General features: G+C 40.9%; 2 protein-coding genes across 2 annotated transcripts in view; both read left to right on the plus strand.

Annotated features, from left to right (window-relative positions):
* LOC115371761 (uncharacterized) overlaps positions 1-7,903 on the plus strand; it is a 311,531-nt gene extending 303,628 nt beyond the window's left edge. The window contains exons 25-27 of the mRNA XM_030069276.1: positions 1,894-1,968; positions 4,981-5,034; positions 7,648-7,903. Of these exons, the coding sequence (XP_029925136.1) occupies positions 1,894-1,968; positions 4,981-5,034; positions 7,648-7,730 (212 nt within the window). The 3' untranslated portion in view covers positions 7,731-7,903. The remainder of the gene's footprint in view (positions 1-1,893; positions 1,969-4,980; positions 5,035-7,647) is intronic.
* An 8,329-nt stretch (positions 7,904-16,232) lies between these two features.
* The window catches only part of LOC115371006 (uncharacterized), a 100,194-nt gene continuing 89,918 nt past the window's right edge, over positions 16,233-26,508 (plus strand). The window contains exons 1-5 of the mRNA XM_030068121.1: positions 16,233-16,338; positions 17,096-17,359; positions 19,558-19,821; positions 20,009-20,077; positions 20,298-20,351. Of these exons, the coding sequence (XP_029923981.1) occupies positions 16,323-16,338; positions 17,096-17,359; positions 19,558-19,821; positions 20,009-20,077; positions 20,298-20,351 (667 nt within the window). The 5' untranslated portion in view covers positions 16,233-16,322. The remainder of the gene's footprint in view (positions 16,339-17,095; positions 17,360-19,557; positions 19,822-20,008; positions 20,078-20,297; positions 20,352-26,508) is intronic.

The raw sequence follows: 26,508 nt of genomic DNA on the forward strand, positions 1-26,508 counted from the left end.
AGGTCCAGTCTGTGCTAAGGAAAACAACAAACAGACTTTTGGCAACAAAGATGAGCAAGTCATTTTGTGAGAGCTCAGTATCATCACAGTATCAGTGGCTGCAATGAGCCTGTTTTCCACTGCATCTCTTCTGAAAACATGAAGTGCAACCTAAGCAAAAGAACAAAAACAAGTTGCTCTTTTTGTGACATACTTGCAAAACAGCAAATCCTCACTTAGCGACTGTGATTTGACAAAGTGAATATAAGCAATAAGCAGAAAGTCTTTATTGCTGACAGTAGCCTCGTCCATTTGTAAGGCAAAACGAGTCTTTCAGGTTTTCTATGAGTTGATCTTCCAGGTCATTTGAAATGTCCCATATAACCTTGCAATGGTGTCATTAGACGGGGACAGCCTTCAGTTTTGCAGCGCTTGTCTCTTCAATCATAGTTGACATGATATCTAGAGCTGTGGGAAGCATGAGCTCCTCTGCCATCATGTGGTTCCTTGGATGTGCAATTCTGTATGCAACCTTGTATGACCCCACTTGTGCTTTGTTGATCACTGATGCTGTTTTTATGTTAAGCAATTTTCCTGTTTGCGATATTCATCAGGTTTTTTCTTAAAGAACTCCAGTGGCTTACTGGCATGAGTGGGGTGTAAAGTCTCCAAGTGTCTGTTTAATTGGTTTGGTTTCATTCGGTCAGCTGCCACATTTTTCAGACATAAAAAACAGACGGGTCTCCCCTCGTCTCCTACCACATTCGCTGTAAATCCAAGAGTAAGATATGCGTCGTCATATTTTCTTAACTTGGGTTTTCGTGGTTGATCAACCTCACCGCCAGCCAACTTCATCTGATTTGTATCTGACGCATCGCCTGTTTTGTTTTTGTTTTTTTTTTCGCCCCTGTGATGTACTTGTCCATTTTTCCATTTGCAAACTGACTCTCTCCCTCTCTGTGTGTAATTTGAATTCACTATGGCAACGTGTTTGTGTGTTGAGCCACTCGCAAATAAGTCCGGGTTGTCTGATGTCAAGACATAGTTCTGCGTGATACATTTTCAGACTTACACACACACACACACACACACACATGCGCGCATGAGCGGTCATCAACATGATACTGACAATGCTATAAAGTGACTGAGCACACGGTGGTTTTTAGAATAAAATTGAAGTAAAGCAGTAGGAATGTAGCAGCTGAAGTAAAAGGCCAGTTCCCACAGACACCAGCAGCATTTGGTTGTTGTTGCGTCCCTCACGTCTGCACTAAAACTCACAAACTGAGGTGAGACAGGGATTAGCCTGCAGGTGTTGCATGCTAATTCGTATCCATTCTAACCTTAAAATGAAACTAAAACTCTGCAGCCAATGGCAGAGCACTATCACCTTCTCATGATCCAGGCAAGTCTCTATGGCTCCTATGACACTGGAAAATACACAAGTAAAAAAAATTTTAAAAACATTTGTAGCAATAAAAGCAGTACCAGTAATAGATGTGTTGCTTTTCTGTGCATTTAAAACAGTAAAGAATGAAAAAAATCACATGTGTGTGAAGGTCAGAGTTCCTATTTATTGAACTTTGACCTGCAGAGTCATTTTCATGTGATTAATTAATTTTTCATTATTAATCATAATTTATGTAATGTTAGTATTTTACTGTACTATTGTGTATTATTTGAGTGTTGAAAAGCAAAACTTGATTTGGTTCATAGGTAAGGTGATTTGAATGTTTTGCATTGTTTTCACAAATTGAAGAATGCATTAAATCTATGGCACAGTGTTGTACTGCAAACACAAGTTTGTTGCTGTTGATATATTTTCCAGTGGTAATCTGGTTTGTGAACTGTGGCTTGACTTTGAAGGAAGACTAACAGAGTTTTAGCACTGACTAAGCCTTTGTTTTTAAACAGATGAACTTCTGCTTTTCCTTGGTGTGGTGGCTGTGGTGATGGCTGTAGTTTCTCTGGGTTGTTCTCTGGTTTCTGGTGAGTATTTTTATTTGATTTGTTGTAAGTAACCTGTGTTCCATTTGTTCCAACTTCCTAATCAACACATATGCAAGGTTATGAAGAGTTACACTTTCCTGAGGCCTGTATCATGAAGCAAGCTTAGTTTTCCCTGGATTGCTCAGACCTATCCGGCTACACTAATGGAGATCATGGTGATCAGGGATAACCGGCATCACGACGCTGGTTATCAACTCGCTCACTCGATCCAGGTTTGCCTCATCAAGAGCCGTGAACGCGCACGTATAAGGGGCGGGTTCTGAGGCAGCCGACCAATCACAAACATGAGTGACAAGGAAAAACACTCAGCGTGTTTCACGGCAGTGAAACACGCTGCAGGTGGAGCAGTGTGTTATACTGGAAAAGTATGAGGAGGAAAAACAACATTTACACACTAAATCGAGCAGCGTGGCCAAGAGAAGGCAGAAGGCTTGGCAACGTATTGCTGACTGCATACATGCGCAAGTTACACATAAACAAGTCCACATCTGACGCTGAAACCCTGTTAAACCCTGTTATACAGGCTAGAATAAAATAAAGCGGACGCCAAAATTCAATCACGTCAGCACATCAGGTTGACAGCCTGAATAAAATCAGACACTGAGCTGCATTAGAACTTAGCAGGAACACAAGCAGCGTTGGACGGGCCCTCGCCCCCCAGCGCACATCGGGGACGGCGCGCATGTCGAAGCGCAGACAATTCGTCCGTGTGTTCCAGTTTTAAGGGTATTTTTCAGTGCTTTTGTTGTGAAAGAGTGTTGGGCTTTTATTTTGAAAGGCCGCGGAAGTCCTAGTGTGTGACCGACAGGACTACTGGCAGCTGCAGCATGATCACACCAAAATGCAGGCACATACACTCACTCACTCACTCACTCACTCACTCACACAAACACACACACACACACAGACACATACGCACGTGCACACACACACACGTGCGCACACACACACACACACACACACACGACGCCAACAAAAAACCCACTGGTAGTACATTTGCTGCTGGTGCCCCCCTGGCCACTAGCAGCGCCCCTCCAGCAGATGGCGCCCTTAGCATGTCCTAGTGTGTGACTGACTTGAGTAGTGGCAGCTGTGGCATGATCACACCAAAATGCAGGCAGACAGAGAAATCCTCATTCAATCCAGTGGAGAAATCCAGAAAACCCACCCCTGTTTGAGGTGTCACAGCTCGGTCACCGTTTGAGTTACAGACTTGATTCAAAGTTTAAACGAGGCACGAGACTTGGATCTATAAATCTCCCATTTACATGATTTTGCTATCTTTTACCGTTTTTGAGTTATGGCAGTTTTAGTTTGAGAGTGTTTTCTGCTCCCTCTGAGCTCTTACAATGGGTGTGTATTGCGCATTCCTGAGGCAGCTAGAGTGAGTCACATGTCCAGGCAGAGTGCAGAGCAGAGCACACCAGAGTCAAAAACGTTTGAAAACTCTTCATAGCTCCCACAAACTTGGTCCAATCCACATCAATACTACATATTTTAGTAGGAATTTTTGTCCTCTTTCCATCTGCATAGTTTTCAAAGCCGTCAGACTTTTACTTTAGACTCCAGGGGCTTAATTAGTGCCAAGTGTCAGCCTCTGTACACCAAAGTCCATGGGAAAAAATGAGGTTTTGGCTCTGGCCACTCCGACTTTGAGAGCTTATAAAATCCAAACGAATCGAGTAATGACGGAATCTTTAGCAACTTTTGTTCAGCACTGTGTCCTCTGTCATCTGTTAAATTTTCAAGCCGCTGACATTTACGCCCTGGGAGGAGATAGATTTTTTTCAAAGCAGAATTTTGGACGAGAACGTGAACATTCCAACGCAAATTGCGGACTTCCTGTTGGTTTTAGAGGGGGGGTGTCAGCGCGTGATTTGTAGGGCTTGATGAGACCTACATTTCGGCATTGGTTTGGTGTTTCTATCACATTCCTGTGGGCCGCAGCGGCTGCCTTTGTGTGCCTAGGTGGCGCTACCGAGGCCATTTTTGCACTTAGGGGGTCCGTTTGTCCATTTTATCAAATTTTTCGCCAGACCTGGCCTGCGTGCCGAATTTGGTGAGTTTTGGAGCATGTTTAGGGGGTCAAATTAAGGGTTATTTAGACGTAATAATAATAACGAAGAAGAATAAAAAACACTACAATAACAATAGGGCTTCGCACTGTTCCAGTGCTCGGGCCCTAAAAAGGCAAATATAAAGGCCGACTCGCCCTCTGGAATGAAGGGGACAAATGATCCTTTTTCACATTTGCATCAGCGAGCTGTCAATCAGGCCCATTCTCTCACCCAGGAATAATTTGCCCCCCAAAATGTTTAGAGCTAATTAATTGTGCCATTTTAAATGTCCCTAAAATGTTGTGAAACGTCTCTAAAAAATACTTTAAATTATCAAATTTCCTTGAATGATCTCTCATGTGTGTTTTCCTCTCCTACAGAGTGTCAGCTCTGTGTGGCAGGCAGCTGTTAGCCAGGCTGAAGTGCTGCTTCACATCAGCATCACAGCCTCTCTCCCATACAGAGAGTCGTCGGCAAAATCTGACGGGTTTGATCGGTCCAGGAAAATCCTTTCACGCCGTAATGTTCTCCTCATTTGGACTCCTTCTTCAATGGGATCCTCAATGATTGGACAGGCCATGTTTTGGCAAACAGCTGATTGGCCAGGGGGCGGTGCTTTATGTAGGATTCAATCCTATCCTGAAAGTTAGATCAGAGGTGAACCAGCTTTGCGATACAGAAAATCCGGAGTTGAGCCTGAAGTTATCTCGCTAACGCCTTAATCCCACTTCGTGATACAGGCTTTTGGTGTTTATTGTGTGTGTGTATGTGTGTGTGTGCGTGTGTGTGCGTGTGTGTGTGTGTGTGTGTGTGTGTGTGTGTGTGTGTGTGTGTGTGTGTGTGTGTGTGTGTGTGCGCCTATAGGCAGACAAACAAGAACATGACAACATGGATTAATGAAATATTTCCACTGTGTGCTTGTGCTTCATTTCAGCTGTTCTATCAGGAAAGATCTTTTCATTTCGTAGCAGAAATGCCAGTAAAACAGGTAAGTGTTTCCTACAAAACCACTGAAACAAAAACATGTTAACATGAGTTTTTCACCTGCCTTGGTCTCTGTCTCTGGGGAAAAACTAACAACAGGACATGGAAAAGATCAGCAGGTGGAAACACAATCATTACAAAATAAATAATTATTTAAAAACATTCCTTTCAATAAAAGCAGTACCAGTAATAGTTATGTTGCTTTTCGGTGCATTTAAAATGCATTTAAAATGACAGCTTGCTCATTTTTAATATGTTGATGTTTGTAATTCACAAGTACTTGTGCAGAGATTAAAGCAAAAAAAATATTTGACTGAAATTTTTTTTTCAGGCCAGTTCATATTCCCCCGCAATGCGCTGCACCACGCTTTAAGAATGGCCCCTTTTCTGCCGTGTGATCGCTTCCCAAAGGTTTCATGTCAAAAAGTTAAATGCTGTATTAGCCCTTCTGTTCTCTAATACAGCATTTAAGTTGTAAGAAAACTTTAACCTACACTATTTAAATATTCAAGACCAATAGCATTGTATAGGAGGAATGTGATTTGGAGCAGTTTAATTATTGTAAGTTTGCTTTTAATTTAAATGTTTTGATCTATTCAACCAAACTGATACTTTTTGCAGGGCTTGACTCAGTTTATAATGTAGTCACACAAATAATTAACCATCTAACCATCTTTTCAGTGCAAGTGTTATTCGTCTTAGAAGAACAACTAACAGAAGAACAACTAACAAAACAAAACAAAACCAAACAAAATGCATTAGTGCCAGCATTAAAGAACTATAAATTATATATTAAGGTGCAAATGTCCATGCGCTTGAATTACTTCTTTTGCTTTTTGGCAGTGAAACCAAATGCTTTTCAGTGCAAGTTTTATTCTTAGAAGAACATCTAACAGAACAACTGACAAAACAAAACAGATTGCAAAAGTGCCAGCATTAAAGTGACTGTGATTCCAGCAGAGGAGGAGGCTTTGGAGGGTCCAGGTGCTCTGACTCCAGCAGAGGAGGAGGCTTTGAAGGGTCCAGGTGCTCTGACTCCAGCAGAGAAGGAGGCTTTGGAGGGTCCAGGTGCTCTGACTCCAGCAGAGAAGGAGGCTTTGGAGGGTCCAGGTGCTCTGTATCCAGCAGAGGAGGAGGCTGAGGAGGGTCCAGGTGCTCTGAATCCAGCAGAGGAGGAGGCTTTGAAGGGTCCAGGTGCTCCGACTCCAGCAGAGGAGGAGGCTGAGGAGGGTCCAGGTGCTCCGACTCCAGCAGAGGAGGAGGCTGAGGAGGGTCCAGGTGCTCCGACTCCAGCAGAGGAGGAGGCTGAGGAGGGTCCAGGTGCTCTGAATCCAGCAGAGGAGGAGGCTGAGGAGGGTCCAGGTGCTCCGACTCCAGCAGAGGAGGAGGCTGCGACGCTATGAACGCACATATGCAAACTTTCAAGTTGCACACACGGTCAGTCATGGATGCGCGAACCTCAGTTGTTGTTGTTGTAGCACCCGGCAGGGAGGCGGTGTGCTGCAGGGAACGAACAGCAGCTCCAGCTTTGCCATTACTGCCGTACTGAATATTGTTGTGGCACACGACACAAATACACGTACCTGGCAGTTTTAGTTTTTTACATCAAGAGCTATCGGGCTTTCCGTCGCCCCCCATTTCACTAAGTCATGCCCATCTCCATTTGTTTTTCACAGTTTGATCTATTTTTGAAACGTCGGAGCCTTCCTTCACTATCAATGCGTCCATGTTGGCATGTGGAAATTTACTGGAATCTCCTTCGTGTTAAAGATAAATGACCAATCGCAAAAGTCGGCGACAACAGCTGTAGTAACACGGAGATTAACATTCAACTTTCATTACATTACGATTAATATGCTCTGTCCCTATTCAAATAAAGTATAAAGTAAACCAGAACCTCAACAGGGAATAGACACTTACCAAAGAAGCTGCTCTCAGATGACGTTATCCATCAGCTATCCATTTTGAGTTGGTAAAAAATCCACATTACATCTCTGTTAATTCCACTCATGCAACTATTCCCTCCAGTCTCTGACAAGTTACAACAGATCCTTCCCTGAGGGGCAGGGGTGAACCCGCCCTCCTCTGTTTCTGATTGGCTAATACCAAGGCTTTGGCTGGCTTTATTGGTTTACAACAGCATCAGTTTAATGCCTAACATGATTTCATTTGAAAGTCAAAACTGTACCACAACAAAATTCACGTGCAACATTTTTTTTTTTTTTTTTGTCTTCTTTGTCTTCCAACTGACAGAAATCCTTCTAGAGATGGAGAACTTTAATCCCTGCTTGTGTAATTGTGTTAGGGCCAGTAGCTTTCAGATGCACTGGTCCTAGCCAGTGGCAAAAACCTATCAACACTGAACCCTGGCTTCATTATTAGCACCGTATTCTGCATTGTTTTCTTCATGTTCACTCAATTAAACTTGAGTTTGCGTCAGTGCTTGCTGGCAGTCAGCACACAAGTCGCCTTGTTCAGTATGGGCTTCATGAGGAGCATCGTGGCAGTGTGACTCCCAGTCTGTGTGTGCACTTTCCTGTTGTGTTTTGAAGGAGTTCATGCAAAGTGGAGGAGCTGCTATACATTTACAGCTGTTGGTGTGTTTGTGTTTTTACAGGACATCAAACAGAACTAAATCAACTAAACAGTGGTGGACCAAACCAAGATGAAGATGGGAGGTCAGATGGACCAACAGCATGAAGTCACTGGTTATAGTTTGACAGCATTTTCAACAGTGGACCTTTTTCACAGCAGCCACTTTGTGATGAAATAGCAGGGCAGCTTCTGTCCACAGGCAGTAAGGCTTAGCAACAGCCAGTGGACTCACAGCCACATCTGCATCTTGACTGTATACTGCAGCTCAGGGTTTTGAATATGTACATGGTCTGTGTGTGTGTGTGTGTGTGTGTGTGCGTGTGTGTGTGTGTGTGTGTGTGTGTGTGTGTGTGTGTGTGTGTGTTTATATGAATATAAGTACAGAGTTTAGATGTAAATAATTCTGTTGTATTGTTTTGTTGTAATGTTCTCATCTGTATTGTTGTATGGATGCATGAGGGGGTTAATATCTAAAAATGCCCTAATCTAAAATCAAATACATTGTACATATCCACTGTACTGTATAAGCACTGTAGGAAGCAAATTTGATGCATACAAACACCATAAATCTCTATTTTTCTGGGATTTTAGTGTTTTTAAAAATGCTCAAGGGATATCACTCGGCACCCTCTTGAATTCTTAAGAGGTGACCCCAAGCTACAAGAATCAGCTGAGAAAAAAACTTTTACCAACGCAACAAGGTTTGTTCAAAAATCACCCTTTGGCTCCCGGGCTAACACTGATGGGTACATATTAAAGGAAAAAACAACAAAGGAGTAAGGTCTTGGGCCACCACAAGCTGCCAGAACAGCTTCAGGGATCAGTGAACAGATTCTACAAATCTTTGTAACTCTGCTGGAGGGACACATGAGGCATTCTCTTCCTATGTCTTATTTTTCCCTATTTTTTTCCTCATTTTTCGTATTTAATGCAAAATACTGAATACTAAAAATACTAAAATCTGAATGCATCAAATATGCTTCCTACAGTGCTTATACAGTACAGTGGAAATGTGCAATGTATTTGATTTTAGATAAGGGCATTTTTAAATATCAATCCCTTCATGCCCAAAAAAAACAAAATACCATAAAATTTGACTTATGAGATTTTATGCACAATAATCAAGTCAAATGCATCAAGTCTGCTTTATAATGTTTATTTTCTAATGTATATATGGAAGTGGTCATGTACAGCATATCTGCTATTGTGGCCCAATGATACAAACCAGCCAAAATGTGACTGAGCTCCCAGAAGCACAGACAGAGATGAGAACCAAGTTTACAGGAAATTATTTATAAAATAAACCCAATCTAAAGCCTATCTAACCTAACTAGTGTGGTGTGTATGGGTGCCTTGGCAAGTGTGAATGGAGTTTGTGCTATGCTACATGTGTGAGAGAATGCAAGTGTCTATGGTGTAAGAAGCTAAGTGTGGTGCGTATGTAAATGGAGAGGTAGGCGTTTACAGTGTGCTGTATTTTTAACTAAATGAGTCCAGGGCAGGGGTGAGGGAGTTTTCCTGGGCTTGGGGGTGGCGAGAGGATTTCCTTGGTGGCGGGAGTTGGCATTGCCATGGGCATTTTTAAAATGTAGTCCTCATGAACAATAATCAAAGCTAATCTAACCCCTGTAAATAAATAATACATAATTAGTTAATACAATGTGTAGAGTTGCAAGGCAGCTAAATTAAATGGACAAGGGGGTGGGGTTGGATTGGGGGACTCTCACTGCGCAGATCAATGCTTCCTTCTTCTCTTAGCAGTGGAACCTCAAACCAAACTCTTCAGGGGTTGGATCCATAACCAATGAAGCCATGTAAAGAAAAGTAATGGGTTAATATTCTGTGTTAATCCAATGCAAGGGACCCTTTACTAAAGGGTAGGAATTACACAATTTTAGGGGCAAGGCCATTTGGACTTTGGTGTTGCCACTTTTTTAGGGCATTAAGGCCACATGCCAGGGCACCAAGGCCATTGAGTAAAATGCGTGGACTTGTAACCTATGCTATGAATAAACATCATGACATCATACAATTAAACAAAAAAAAAAAATCACACAAAATACAATGCTATTATATAGCTATTACCAACAAAATAAAATGTATAATCAAAATGTATTCATACTGTGGGCATTTCACTCTCAAAATATCAAAGTTTTTTGCTAGTATTCTCTCCGTTTCAGCGGAAATACATGAGATCTGACGTTAACTAGTCCTTGTCAGCCAGCCAACTTGGACTTATCATGTTTTGTAGACATCGTGATTTCCCAAAACAGAATAAATACCACACATAGCAACACAAAACTGCTTTGCTGCTTTTGCCATGGAAACCACACAGACTTGGGCAATAAGATATAGGTGGAGTAATATCTTCAGTGATGAGGATTTTTTTTATTTGAGCATGGCTAGCCGTGCTGTCAGGCTCATTTGAGCACATTCTAAACGTCTGATTGACCAATGTGATTGCTCAGTCGGATCTATGCGTTGTGTAATGGTTGCGCACGCATGCAAATCATTGCTTTGCTTTATAGCCACCAACATGAGCAGAAATTCAATTCATTTTGGATCGGGATTCGCTTTTTTTCCCCTCTGGATTTTCTTGTATCCACGATAACCTTGAGAGATTGACTGCTTGAGACACACCGGCCAAATTGGCCGTGAGGGGTACAATTATTTTCAGGGCACTACGGCCAGAGCAAGGGGCAACTACACTGACACTGCTGCAGGTGAGGAGAGAGATGGCTGCTAAGAGGCATTTTGAATCTGGAGCTACTAAATGGAAAAAAAAAAAATCAAAACAAGAGGAAGCTCCTGCTTCACTTGAAGGTGGATATGTTGTGGAAATAAATGTAAAACTTTCTGGCGCCACATAAACACCTTAGCTGCTCCTCATAATGAGATAGAAGAGAGACTACTGTAAGGGCTCTAGTTTCCCGGCGCAGCGCAGGGTGGCGCAGTGAGGAGCACCCCGCGCAGAGCTAGTTTCGACCAGCGCAACGTGCGAGGTGAACGGTTTCCAAGTTTCGCAGACGGATGTGCGCCGAGATGGGAGTGGTGGCGCAGCAGGGGGAGGTGTCCACAGATTCAGCTTGGCGCAGTGACAGTTTCGTGCCAAAAGGCTTCGCCGAGGTGCGCCAAAAGCTCGCCTCCTGAAACCACGTCTACTTTTGGCGCAAGGCACAGTGGGGCCGGCGCAGTGGAAGTTTGGCTCACAGGCGGGCAGTGCGCATACGTCACCACAACCTCACAGATTGTCAGACACATTAACAATGCAATAAATACCCACAAAAAACACTATTCAATGCTACTATCTCAATCAGCACATAAATGTATCTCCATATCGACTGTCCCGTCACAACTGATGTCAGATCAAAGGAGATTGGCACCCTTTGAAATCCAACCTGATCACCTGTCAGTCAAACAATGTGTCCCGTACAGTGATGTCTTTTTTCCAGTCATGGTGTCTGGCGCTGCTCCTGTTAACTACACAGTTTTTCTTCCATATATATTTAAATATTCCACTCTGGGTTTTCATTATCCGGTAATCACCGGACTATGACTAGTAAAATCTGCCAAAGTCTTTTGGCAGATTTTACCTTAAATTATTGTTAAGATTTTATTTTAAATGTCCGGTGAAAATATTCACAATTTGAATTTTAGTAAAACAGTCAATTTCCATGTAATTTTATTTATAAAAATAAAATGCCGCTTAGGGCCCCAATTTGGCCAGGGGCGGCCCTGGTGCGTAAGCACAAAAACGTGGCGTATGTCCTTTTCCACGGCAAAGTTCAGATGTATCAAGAGTGAAATGACCGTGGAAATGTGCAGTGCCTCGCGCCAACTTCATAACTGGCGTATGCACGTTTCTATAGCTATTGTTCCTTTGGCGACACTTAGAGGTGATGCTGGGAAACTGTTGATAATGTGAAAACAATTAGTCCCAGACACATGAACTTGCTTCATATATTTGATGTCTTCAGTATGTATCTACAATGTAGAAAGTAGTAAAAATAAAAAATAAAAACATTGAATGAGAAGGTGTGTCCAAACTTTTGACTGGTAGTGTACATTTGCAGTTTTCACAGCTTCAGCACCAGAGGGCAACTCAGGGTTTATTTTTGCTTACAAATTCTCATTTATTTATATACCAGTTTGATCAAATAATAAGATGAAATCAATAAAATTCCTTCTCACACGTCTTAATAAAATCAAAACACATTTTTATAGCATAAAAGGAAAACAGAGTATATTTGCTCAGTGATGAACGTAGACATTTCACCTCATTGAGTGTGGACAGTAACAAAACAACAGGGAAAAAGAAAGAAGTATAATTTCATTATCTATTCCAGAGTGTGTGACTTTACAGCCGGAGCAGTGTTCAAAGTGCAGAGTCAGTCCAGGCAGCGAGCCCACCCCACCCCCTCTCCCAGACGGACCATTTTACTTTTGCTTTCAGATCTGGATGTAAAGACAGGTGAGACCTGCAGCTCAGACGCTGACGGAGCTCCTGTTTCGTGCCAAAGGAAAATACAGTTTTATATAAAACAGTTTGTCATTTCTGCATGTAGACATGGGTAGACGTGTGATTTTCTTAGTGCTCCTAGCTGTGCTGCTGCTGGACTTTACAGAGGGTAAGTTTCATGAAATGCCCCACTTCATATGCACACCTTAACAAGTACTATTTACATTGTTTGTGTTTACATTATTGTACTGCACACAGTCCTATGCCTGAATTAACAGCCTACACCTCTTACTAATGCCGTATAACTGATATATAAAGAGAAAATTCGTTGCACAAGGGTGAAACCATTAATATCTTAATGTAAGATATTTACATAAAATGCCCCAGTGGATCAGGTTAATTTCATTTGAACAATAGATTTCCCGCGCATTTATATGGGCTACGCAAACTTCAATCCACATGATAAAAATTAATCCACGGACCACCAAAGTAACGTTTGACTGTTTAATTAAATCAACTTAAAATTACTCTGGCACGCAGGGCCAGACTGGGAGACTGTTTCAGGCCACAAATCAGTCAGGTAATCAGGCCGCGGAGGTGGGGGAATGGGAGGGGACTGTAATGGCCAATGCGTGAGAGTTGGCAACCTTGACTGTTTCCATGAAGTTGAGGTGTGTCTTTGCTCGCTGACTCTGTTTCCTGTACTTGTTTATGCTGCTGTTTCTGGCAGTGGAACACGAGTCAAACCCTCCAGTAAAAGTGGCTATGCTAAAATGGAAACATTGAAAATCATGCCGGGCTGTTCAATTACAAATTCATTTGAGTCAGATTTTAAAATGAGGAAGTGTAGATGGGACAGCAACCCAAGGGCGTAAGTTTGACTTTGACATTGGGGGGGACATAAAAATGCGGTGCCCCTGAAAGTTGATGTTTTTTATGCATTTATGACTGCAGTTTCACGTCATGTAGAGCTGCCTACAGCTCGATCAGTTTCCTGAGGAATAAAACAAAATATGCAACTGGCAACTCTGTAGCAACTACTGCAAACACATATACAAACTGTTAATAATAAATTTACACATGATTAGACCTCTTAGTACACCAGTAGCCTTAATATAAAACTACAAAATAATTATCCATGTTTACTCTTATTATCACATTGTTACAAGCCAATGCTTCACCTGTGAGTCTCCTGTCTCTCTACCTGCATCTCCTCCTCCTGCATCTCTACCTGGCAGGTTTGCTTCTGTCACCTGATAAATACATTGATGCATGGTTTATGAACCTTGAAAGCTCTGATTTCAAATGGGTGAACCATTTATACAGATCATCATCACCCTAACATTTGTCACAATGCTGAATCTCACTACTAACATATCTATGTCATTATTCAACCTCACCTGTGAGCCTCCAGCCTCTCCTCCTCTACAGGTATCTCCTTCAGCCTCTCCTCCTCCATCTCCTCCAGCCTCTCCTCCTGTATCTCTGCTACCTGTCACCTGACAAAAATATATTGATGCATGTCATATGAACAGTGGGAGTGATGGTATGGTTATAGTCTAGATATAGAAAAAATCTAGAGTATAGAAAAAACGATTTCACAATTATTATGAGTAATTTATTCCACATCAATATGGATGTATAAAATCACATGAACATTTGTTACCTGAGGTTTTACTGTATTTTCCTCACAGACTTTCTTTGTTGGTGTTTTTCAAACAGTTGCTGCCTCTCAACACACAAATGATACATGAAATTAGTACATAAAATAACAAAAAAGTGTAACTCTTTGGCATTAAATTAAGCTTTTTTTTTTTTTTTTTTTTTTTTTTTTTTTTTTTTTTTTTAATCTCTGTGTTGTTGAGGCTCTACAGTTATATAACCTTGACATTTTAAATCATGGTTAGTAAAAATGGATAATTCCTACTTCCCTAGAGACAACAGGCCAATGTGCCTGATACAAGCTCTCATTTCAAAGAAGCATGCTGAACTATTGTTATAACTGCCACCTGACAACATAAACAGTGAAGAAAAACATCAGTAGATTAGTTGACTATTATTGTTATCACCATTATTATCAACCACACATCAGCAATATAAATAATAATAATAATAATAACAATAATTATAATAATTATAATATGAATAAAGTGGGCCTATTTTCTTTAAGTAACTTCCACTTTGACTTTTAAAGAAACTTCTTATGTCCACTTCTCTTTTTTTGGGACCCATCCTGTCTGTACCTTATTACCAAACACACACACACAAATACACACACACAAATACACACATTTATCTGTATGAAGCTGGACTGTGTGTTTGACCTTTTGGCTGTGTAGACTACAGAACATTAATTAACATTAGATGCACACTGTTCCTGTTGGTGTTTTGGATTATTAAATAATCAGAGAAGTTACACCACTGCATCTTGTCCATAAATTCTCACAGCCTCTGTCTTAATGTGGAGATGCAGTCATGGTTTCTGCTGCGGGGAGATCACCACAAGTATTTAATCAACTCAACTGGGACTTTTTTTTTCACCCACTTGCAACCCAAATGCTATAAATCAGAATGTTAATTTTCATGAGTGAAGGGAAAAGCAAGGTGAGAAATAGTTTTGAGAAAAAAACATTTAAATAATCAGAAATCAGGAATACTTTACTGATCCCCCCAGGGGAAATTGGGACAGTTGCAGTAGCTCAATTCTCAAGAGAAGAATTAAATTCTAAGAAAATAGAAAGAAATACAAAATATAAAAATATGTGCCTTACAAATTTTAAAAAGAGGATAAGGTGGAGAATTAACTAGAATTCAACTGGTGAAATACAAGATACTAGAAATACACACGGCTGCACATTCCTCGAACAGGCAGCAACTGCACAGAGTTTTGTACTAAAGGAGCACAGTCACTTGAATAATTGTCAAAGTGAGTACTTAAGTGTACCAGAAGCAGTGTTAGGCAGCATTGCACTCTTGTGGGTTTTTTCTATGCACACTGCCAATTTTAATCCATAATAAGAATCCTCTCTTTTTTTACAACAGTCCAGTGAAACATGAATTCAGCACTCAGTTTTCATTTGACCCATGCTGTTTGTAATTCCAAGGCGTGCATAACCGACTGCATTATCACATGGTAGGCAACAGATGCTATTGGTGCAGCAGGTGAAAAACCTCTGTGGAGGGTGGAAATTTTAAATCATGCAGTGTAGGTGTACAACCACTAGGTGGCACAATCTGGCATGCCCCTTTAATGCATCATTGTCTGTGATGTCCTGTGCACAATGCAAACACTATCAGCCTAAGATGACTAGCTCACGGTTTTATGTTTTGTTCATGAGATTATAATCTGAGTTAGAGATTGAATTTAACAAAAAAAAAAACAAAAAAAAAAACTGTTATTTGACAAAATTTATTTAATTTGCACTTATTTTTTGTAGCCTATATATTGTTTATGAACAGAGAAGTGTTATTTTTTTATGTATACAAGTATATTTAGGTATATTTAGGTTTAAAGCAAAATATGTCAGTACTGATGGTTTTCACATGAATCATTTTAAATGACCTGTAATAACCAAGTAAGTAAGTAAGTAAGTAAGCGGTGGGTCCCTTGACAAATAATTCCCCTACATGTGGATCCCGGCATGGAAACAGCTGGGAAACCCTGATCTATAATAACCCCCTTCAACATCAGTCACCTTGCTGCCTAATGTTGAGGCCATAATATGCACCATTTTACAATAATTGCCAAAAAATTACATATTTTTATTTTCTTGTGTCTTCCTATCGAAATCTAACTACTTATCATAAAAATGTAATGTTTTTTAGATTTTTTTTTTTTAGCTACCACCCAGCCTAGACGTTTTGTCACTAAAAGTAATGGAGAAAATTGAAAGCCTGCCATTTGAAGTGTCACGTGCTCATTTTCACCTGGACTGACAAACTGCTCTCTCTTTGCAGGTGCAGAGAAACAAATATACCTTGCAGATGGAGGTAAACTCATATTGGAGTCACCCATTCCTGCTGAGTTCAAACCCCTGACAAGCATCCTGTGGAAACATAATCGCAACATGGTGGTGGAATGGGTTGAGAAATTAGGAAGTGTGGAGTACTACAGAGCATTTCACGGCCACACAACCCTGAATAGAAAGACTGCTCGTTTGGAGATCGACAATTTGACTCTTATCTACAGTGGAGTGTATTCTTTGGAGTTAAATGGCCAACTCCAGAGCGAGACATACATGGTTACTGTGATCAGTAAGTATGTAGTATTTTAGTCATGTGTGTTCTTGTTTTTTACTGTGTTGACGAAAGGTCCAGCTATGTGACTGACAATGTTCATATTGTTATTATGCTAAGAACAGTTTATAGGTTAGTGTAAGGGATTTTAGTTGTTCATTTTTAGCCTAGGGTTTAGGATTTTCTTAGTTTTATTAGTTATTATTTTATTAGTTAGGATTTTACCAACAAAATTACCACAGAAACAGTCCCATGACTGCTCTACTCCATTCAAGTTCTGTGATTACAATGCAAATTGTGCGTTCCAAGTGAGTAGTTTAATCCAGTTGGCTGAAACATTATTGGGATATCATCAGCGGTCTAGGATTACTTTCAGCTTTTCAATGTAGGAGGAACAGGGAAATCCTGTTCTTCTGATTATTAGAGATAATCAGTGCAGATCATAAATCGACACAAGTAAAGGTAATAACAATACACAACAAATACATTATAGAAGGTATTACAGGTCAATAGAAGGTATTACATGAATGAGACAGATACAGCAACGTCTTAATCTCCATGAGATTAGGTGAGCAGTGTTACTATAGCTAATAAAAGGGTACGCCACAGAGTAATACAATTTTTAAAAGTTTTGTAATTTATCAGGGTCTGATTTTACCAATAATGCCTATATTTGTAGCTATTTTAGATTTATACAGTATGTGAGGTTTCCAAGTTATTGGTACTTCTGTGAGAGAGACTAAAGAAGAAGGAAATCTGTTTCCTCCACCAACAGAGAAAGTCCCAAAGCCCACGGTGACAGTTGAGCCACTGTTTTGTTCTTCCACCTCATCTCTTTGCAAACTGAGCTGCAATGGAGCGATCCAAGAGGCCCAACCAATCACCTACAGCTGGAGGCCAAATACAGGAAACTGGACTGAGTCAAGTAAACTGATGGACATCACCAACGATGACAACCATGTTGAAAATTTCTTCTGCCAAATGAAGAACCCAGTTAGTGAGGAAGAGAGCGAGCCATGGAAGAATGTATTCTACCCAGGTATGTAGTTTACTCTGCACAGTAATAGAATAATATAATAATAAAGGTTAAAGATCTTGTCAGCACACAAATCCAGGATTAGCCGTTTGGAAAGTTTATGAGTTTAGGGTCTGGGAATTTTTTGTCTTTCATCTACTTAAAGGCTTTTAGTTGTGGCTGTGGACAAAAACAATTTCTATAATGTTTTTTTCTCCTGTTGTCACCTCCAGACTTAAATATTTTAACTTTCAGCAAATTTTTATAACCTTTATAGCAAGCTGTTTGTCTAAGTTTTAGTTGTAAATTATGTTTGTCAGAATTATTTGAGTTGGGGTGACAATTAAAATGGTAAATATAACCACAAGTCAAAGTAAATTAAACAGTCTTCAACTAAATGCAAAATTTAGAGGAATTTGAATATGAATGTATTCTTCCATGTTTGGAAAAAAAAAAAAAAAAAAAAATCTTTGTGTGTTGACTAATTAAGGTGGAAACTTTTTCCATTTGTGGCACCCCCTAGGGATGCAACACAACATCCTTGGACGCATACGCTCAGTGAACACTCCTGACCAGATATCTCAAATTTCAGGTTGATATCTGAGTGAGTTCATGAGTTACTGCAAGTTTTGTAAAATTCATCTTGCCTCCAAATTCTAAACCGAGACTACAGGGAAACTTTATTGATTATCAAAATGCCCACAAAATGTGTTAGAGAATCAGTGAAGAAAACTGTTTTAGACAAAATGCAAAATAGCAGGAAATCTACTCTGGTGGATATGGGGGAGACTTACACTAAGAAATGCATCTTCACCCTGGAAATCCTGGAAAAAAATGTGTTGCTGCCATGTACAGTTCAGCACTTATGGGCCAAAATGTAAATATGACAGCGCCACCATGTGGCCCAATAAGTATAATTTTGTTTTCCTGAGTTGTGGGTGAGATTTCCAACCGAGCTGCAAAGTTTTGCAAACCAAGAAAGCCAGAATAATCCAAACAACCATAAGAGGGCTCCAGTACCTTTGCTGCTTTGACTCCTAATTATGGCATAAATTGTGACTATTCCAACAAAAAGTGTGTAAAGGTCCGTTGGACACTGGACAGGGTTGACAAGGCAGGTAGAAATGCAGGGCCTCTATAAGAACCTGAACTGAGAATGAGCTGTTCTGACTGGGTAGACAAAGCTGATAACAGCTCTTAGCTGAATAGTTAGAATCAGGGGTGTTGTTGGGATATGAAGACGTCAGATTAGTCCAGTCAGTCACCATTAGGGCTGGGTATTGCCCAGGGCCGGCCTGTGGCATAGGCAGTATAGGCAAATGCTAAGGGCGCCATCTGCTGGAGGGGCGCCGCTAGCGGCCAGAAGGGCGCCGGCTGTGTGTGCCTTTTATTATAAACGGGTGCTTCCCATCCTTAAATGTGATTGGCTGAGCCGTGTTCCATGCCGTTGTAAAATCAGTGTAACCCACTGGCAGACCGCAGCACAAAATATCCCTGCGCCAGTGTTAACGGACATAGTGTTGCCTAGCAACCAACTACTCTGCGCTCCACTTCCTCATTTGGTTACATTTGTTTCAAGACTTTTGTAAACAAAATGTCAGACTTTGTAGTGAATTTTGATTTGCTGGGTGGCCATGAAACATTTTATTACTTCTTCCCCTCTGAAACTCCAACTCTACTACATTCAAAATCCAACTTCTTCCAAACAAAAAAAAAAAAAGAAAAAAAAAAAGAAAATCAGGGCTGGCATTAAAACATTCGGGGCTTAAGCCCAACACGTGTTGTTAAAATGATGGATTGAAGTAGTGCTGAATAATGGAGGGTACAATATGTTTACAACAGACCCAGGCATTTGTAGCAATTTGTAGAGTTGGCCTGATAAATATTCAGAATACCAAGTGGAGCAGAGAGAGAAGGAGCTGAATGATCTTCATGCAGCCTGCATGGCTAACAGTTCTCATCTCTTCTGTAAATGGTAAAATGTCAGACGTTTGGTACTGTGAGTACTTGGCAATGCAATGTTGCTATATCTAATAAAAGGGTATATCGCTCTGTTATAAAAATGAACACTAGTTCTGTTGTTTATCAGGGTCTGATTTTACCGATAATGCCAAAACCTGTAGCTATTTTAGATGATTTATACAGTATGTGAGGTTTCCAAGTCATTGGTACATCTGTGAGAGAGACTAAAGAAGGAGGAAATCTGTTTTGTCCACCAACAGAGAAAGTCCCAAAGCCCACGGTGGCACTGGAGCCACTGTCTTGTTCTCCCTCCTCACCGCCCTGCGCTCTGAGCTGTAATGGAGGGATCCCAGAGGCTGAACCAATCACCTACAGCTGGAGGCGAGATACAGGAGACTGGACTGAGTCAAGTAAACTGATGGACATCACCAACGATGACGACCATGTTGAAAATTTCTTCTGCCAAATGAAGAACCCAGTTAGTGAGGAAGAGAGCGAGCCATGGAAAAATGTATTCTACAAAGGTCTGTAGTTTACTCTGCACAGTAAAATGAATAAGAGTTTAACATTTTGTCAGCACACACATGCAGGATTAGCTGTTTGGTGGTATTGATATATTTTCCAGTGGTAATCTGGTTTGTGAATTGTGACTTGACTTTGAAGGAAGACTAACACATTTTTAGCGCTGACTCAGCCTTTGTTTTTAAACAGATAGAAAGCAGCTTTACGTTGCTGTGGCAGTTGGGGTGGTGGCTGCAGTTATTCTGGTTGTTTTTATTGGTGAGTATTTTTATTTGATTTCTTATAAGTTACTTGAGCTCCTTTTGTTCCAAGTCCCTAATCAACACATATGCAAGGTTATGAAGAATTACATTTCCCTGGTGATCATTGTGTGTGTGTGTGTGTGTGTGTGTGTGTGTGAAGCTGCAGACAGACCAACAAAAATATGACAACCTGCATTAATGAAGTATTTCCACTGTGTGCTTGTGCTTCATTTCAGCTTTCATAACACGAAGGTTCGTTTCATTACGTGGTGGATCTGTCAGTGAAATAGGTAAGTGTTTCCCACAAAACCACTGAAACAAAAACATGTTAACATGAGTTTTTCACCTGCCTTGGTCTCTGTCTCTGTGGAAAAACTAACAACAGGACATGGAAAAGATCAGCAGGTGGAAACACAATCATTTTATCCAAAGAAGAATGAAGAGGGAGTGGATCAAGATATTTTATGGAAGTATTTAGTTTTAGGTTTTGAACTCGTGACAGTTAAAGTGATCAAATTAGCGGCTTTACTCAAAGACTTTCCTCACCCACAGTAAGCAGTGTAGCTGTAATTAGTAACTTTCCAGGGCACTCAAAGCAGCACCAGTAATAGTTTTGTAGCTTTTCTGTGCATTTAAAACAGTAAAGAAATTTTAAGTATAAATCTTAATTTATGTAATGTTAGTGTTTTACTGTATTATTGTGTATTATTTGAGTGTTGAAAAGCAAAACTTGATTTGGTTCATAGGTAAGGTGATTTGAATGTTTTGCATTGTTTTCACAAATTGAAGAATGCATTAAATCTATGGCACAGTGTTGTACTGCAAACACAAGTTTGTTGCTGTTGATATATTTTCCAGTGGTAATCTGGTTTGTGAACTGTGGCTTGACTTTGAAGGAAGACTAACAGAGTTTTAGCACTGACTAAGCCTTTGTTTTTAAACAGACAGACTCTCATATTACTTTAATCTGCTGACTTGGGTGATGACTGCAGTTCTTCCGTTTTTTTCACTGGGTTTTGGTGAGTATTTTTATTTGATTTGTTGTCAGTAACGCATATGCATGTTATGAAGAGTTACACCTTCCTGTTCAGTGTGTGTGTATGTGTGTGTGTGTGTGTGTGTGTGTGTGTGCGTGTGTGTGTGCGCGCGCGTGTGTGTGTGCGCGCGCGCGCGTGTGTGTGTGTGTGTGTGTGTGTGTGTGAAGCTGCAGTGTGTGTGTGTGTGTGTGTGAAGCTGCAGACAGAACAACACAAATCCTTTTGTTCCAAGTCCCTAATCAACACATATGCAAGGTTATGAAGAATTACACTTCCCTGGTGATCATTGTGTGTGTGTGTGTGTGTGTGTGTGTGAAGCTGCAGACAGACCAACACAAATATGACAACATGCATTAATGAAATATTTCCACTGTGTGCTTGTGCTTCATTTCAGCTGTTATAGCAGGAAGGTTCTTTTCATTTGACAGTGAAATAGGTAAGTGTTTCCCACAAAAGCACTGAAATTAAAAAAAAAAAAAAAAACATGTTAACATGAGTTTTTCACCTGCCTTGGTCTTTTCACCAGCAGCATTTGGTTATTGTTGTGTCCCTCACGTCTGCAGTAAAACTCACAAACTGAGGTGAGACAGGAATTTGCCTGCAGGTGTTGCATGCTAATTCGTATCCATTCTGACCTTAAAATGAAACTAAAACTCTGGACAGCCTCCGATGTAAAATAATTCTATTACTTTTCTTCATGTTTCTTCTTAATGTTTATGCACCTCCAGATAGCAACAGGGTCTTCTACAAAAAATATTTGATCTACGAGCATTCCAGTCTGCTGGAGTTCTTATTTGTGCTGGTGATTTTAATATTATTCTTAATCAAAGTCTTGATACAACTAATCAAAATAGGAAAATCACCCCCACAGAAAGATGGGTTAATAAAAAATTGATGTCTGGAAAGATTTTCACTGTTTGGATAGATAGTACAAGTTTTTTTTCAAATCGTCATAATGTTTATTCAAGGACTGATTATATTTTCATGCAAAAATCTGAAAGGCACAGGCTAAAGGAATGTGAGATAAGCTCAGGAGAAATATCAAACCACTCAACTATTTATTTAAAATTAGATTCAGATAGCAGACCAAAATCATCAACATGGAAGCTAAATATAAGTGTGCTGAATAACAGTGGGTTTAAGGAAAGATTGAAAAACAAATTACAGCCATATTTGAAGGATGATGATAATGGAAATGTAAACCCTGTAGGCTAAAACTATGGGATGCAGCCAAAGCAGTCGTGTGGTGAAAAATGATCTCCGAAACTGCATGTGCTGGAAAGAGGAAAGCTCAAAAACTATCAGACCTACAAAAACAGCTTCTGGATCTTGAAGTACAACACAGTCAAAATATGGACTCACACTTAAAGGCCCCATGCTGTACACTTTTCCAGGGTTTTATTTTAACTGTTGATATCCCTGCATGATGTTTTTGTGGTTTTGAGGACCTGTGGTCTGATAAATATAGTTTCACAGCTCCTCTCTCTTTTGCCTTTATCCCGGTGCTCTGGCAGCGCGGTTCGTTTAGCCAATCAGAAGAGCGAATCAGCCCCTCTCCACTGATTGGCTGACTGTTTTCTGAATGACATATGGTCGGGCCAATCAACCGACGTCACTGCACAATGCATTCTGGGACATGAACAATAGAGCAAGAGAAAAACGGAGCCAACGAGATACAGTAACTATTTGAAAACTTGTCGAAAGCAAGTTATCATCTTATGTAAGGTTGTCATGGCTACCGCTGAGCGTGATGTTATACAACCGTACGTACTTGAGCCCGACTCCGATCCCGAACCACAGACGAAGCCGGGATTGTGTTGCTATGGTGATGGCGATGGCGCATGGACGCAGCGGCCCCTCCAGGGATCAACAAGAGTGAATGTTTCAAATGTTTTGCTGAACCCAGACGCTCAGGTTGCATAACCTACAGCCGAGAGACTTTACTAAACATCAGGGTAAAGCATGCTGCAAGAACTGAGGCACTCTGCTTTGATGTGGACACACTACGCCAGCATGGGATTTTACCTGCGTCTCCACCGGCCGTCACCAGGGAGAGGAGGGAGCGCAAGCGGTGCAAACGTAAACAAAGGAGGGGGAAGAGAGCCGGGATCCACTAGGCTGACTTTACCCATCACTCGGGGATCCCAAGTGAGAAACGCTATCTCATTTTGTGTGCACTACTACTGTATGTGCAGCTAAATGACAATAAAGCTTGATTTGATTTGATTGTGTCGGGTTGATAAAACAGTCGGCGCTGAAATGAGCCCAACAGACGAGCAAATTGGACTAAAACCCTGCGGGACCCGTGAAACCGGGACCCTGAGCGTGATGGTTTACGACCGTACGATCCCGAACCACAGACAGCAGGAGAAACCAAACCACCTCAAATCTGTTTATGACAAGATGTTTCAGAATGGTACGTTATTTTTGTTAAATATGTTGTGAACTTCTTGCTCGGGGAGTTGAAGCTAACTGGCTGAGCTCGATGGCTTGGTAGCTTGTAGCCCGAGGAGCGTAAACAAACTGTCTGAGTTGGCTGGCTTGAGAGTTGGTTACCTGGGGAGGGAAGGCGGGCTGTGGGCGGAGTCACTGACATCATGATACAGACTGACATCAGGAAATTCCAGGAAGTGAAATCTGCTCGTTTTACAGGGACAGTTTCAAAAAACGGACTGTGTGCACTTCTCTATTTATCATAGGTGAAATACATGGGACAATATTTATGTGGCCCCAAGACCTTCCCTATCACGCAAAAACAATGAAAATTTCATTTTCAGGCCATGGGGCCTTTAATCCTTCAAATGAGACCAGTTAAAAAAGAGAGGGGTAAGATTTACACTGTAGTAGAGAAAAGCTTGGATTTACAAAACAGATATTATGACCTGGCTCTAAAGGCTCTGGGTTATTATCTTGGAGGCTGAGAAAGCAACAGTCTGAAAATACAGTTTATAAAATTAGGGATCCTATTTTTAAGACAATCATGACATCGATGAGAGGGAATACAAAAAGCATTTGAACATTTTTATCAGTCTCTGTACACCCAGCCTAAACCATTTGATCTCTGTTAGACTGAAGAATTCCTGAGCCAGTGTGAGCTGCCCTCTTTGGTCAAACTACATAATTATAAGTTAACAAAAGAAATAACACTAGAAGAAACTGACAGGGCCATCTCCTCGATGAAATCCTGCAAATATCCAGTGATTGATGGATTTCCGGCAGTATAGTATCAATCATTGAACTTTAATTAAAACTTTAATTATACATCGAGGGAGGGGCTTTTCTCTCCATCTTGGAGGGAGGCTATTATCTCGGTAATTCCAAAAGAGGGAAAGGATTTAATGGAATGTGGGGCATATAGTCCGATCAGTGTTTTTAAATCAAGATAATAAATTTTATGTAGCTATTTTAACTCAAAGAATGGAGGAAGTGATGCCCTTATTGACAGAGGAGGATCAGACTGGATTTAATGGAGGTAGGCAGACCCAGGACAACATTAGGAGGAGCCTCCACACAATTGAATATATAAAAAAGAAAAAACTCAGAGCTGTTTGACTTAGTTTGGATTCCAAAAAAGCTTTTGACTCCGTGGGATGAGCAGTTCTTTACAAAGTAATGGAAAAGTTTGGTTTTCATGAAAAGTTCATTAAGAGCATTAAAACACTGTATAAATCCCCACTGGTCAGATTTAAAGTTCACGGAGGTCTGTCTAAAACCAGATATTTGCAACAAGGTTGTCGACAGGGTTGTCCAGCCAGCCCTGGACTATTTAATTTATTTATCAAACTGCTCACTCAGGCAATAAGACAAGGTCCAGAAGTGGAAGGTATTGCAATAAGAGAAACAGAATATAAGATGTGCCTTTTTGCCGACGATATCTTGGTCAGTATAAAGAATCCAGAATTGGGACAAAGAGACAAAGGTGATGTTCTCTGGGAAAACAGAGATACATACCTTACACAAAGAGATGACAACCTGTTTTGAATGCCCCCCATGGGCTCTAGTTTCCCGGCGCAGCGCAGGGTGGCGCAGTGAGGCGCACCCCGCGCAGAGCTAGTTTCGACAGGCGCAACGCGTGAGGCGAACGGTTTCCAAGTTTCGCAGACGGATCTGCGCCGAGATGGGAGTGGCGGCGCAGCAGGGGGAGGTGTCGACAGATTCATCTTGGCGCAGTGACAGTTTCGTGCCAAAAGGCTTCGCCGAGGTGCGCCAAAAGCTCGCCTCCTGAAACCACGTCTACTTTCGGCGCAAGGCGCAGCGTGGCTGGCGCAGTGGAAGTTTGGCTGACAGGCGGGCAGTGCGCACACGTCACCACAACCTCACAGGCAAGTTTCCAGAATGTCAGGCACAGTAACAATGCAATAAATACCCACAGAAAGCACTATTCAGTGCTACTATCTCAGTCAGCACATAAACGTATCTCCATATCGACTGTCCCGTCACAACTGATGTCAGATCAAAGGAGATTGGCACCGTTTGGCAGCGTAATGGAAACCCAACCTGATCACCTGTCAGTCAAACAATGTATCCAGTACGGTGATGTCTTTTTTCCAGTTATGGTGTCTGGCGCTGCCCCTGTTAACTACACAGTACTTCTTCCATATATATTTAAATATTCCACTCTGAGTTTTCGTTATCCGGTAATCACCGGACTATGACTGGTAAAATCTGCCAAAGTCCGGGAATTTTTAAATGTCCGGTGAAAATATTCACAATTTGAATTTTATTAAAACAGTCAATTTCCACGTAATTTTATTTATAATAAAAAAAAAAAAAAAATAGACTGCGTGATCCCTGTCTCCGGTGTTACCAGAGGGAGAGAGAGGGTTTTTTTCTGCAGAACCGGATCAAAACAGCGAAGTCGCCTGGGGGAGAACAAGGTCACAAGACTGATGCGCATTGCAAGTTGCGGAGAGACACTTGAGACTTTTGATTTTAATTCAGCTGCTGAATTAAGTTTTTATTGCATCTATTTGATTTCAAGTTGGCAGCACGCCGCGTTATTAAAATAATATGTGCCCGTTTTTTTGTTTGCAAATTGTAGTTGCAATTGTATGCAATGTTCATGTTAAAAGAGCACAGGCTTGTGCAATATTTATTTATTTATTTTAGACGTTACGCACGTGAGTCAATTGACGGCAATTTAATTTGATACAGCCTGCTTTTCAATAAAAAGATTACGCTATAAATTGACATGCCTTGATATCATTATTATATAGCTTGCATATAATTTTAAGCTCAGTAAATTCAGATAATATTTGACCGGAATTTCAAACATTTGTCCGGTAAATTGAAAACCTGCCGGTCACGTTGTCCGGTGCCAATTTTTTCTAACGGAAACCCTGATTTGCCCTGCGATGGACTGGCGACCTGTCCAGGGTGTTTCCTTGCCTTCGCCCTATGAGCGCTGGGA

This window comes from Myripristis murdjan, chromosome 14, assembly GCF_902150065.1.
Source record: "Myripristis murdjan chromosome 14, fMyrMur1.1, whole genome shotgun sequence".
Lineage (NCBI taxonomy): Eukaryota > Metazoa > Chordata > Actinopteri > Holocentriformes > Holocentridae > Myripristis > Myripristis murdjan.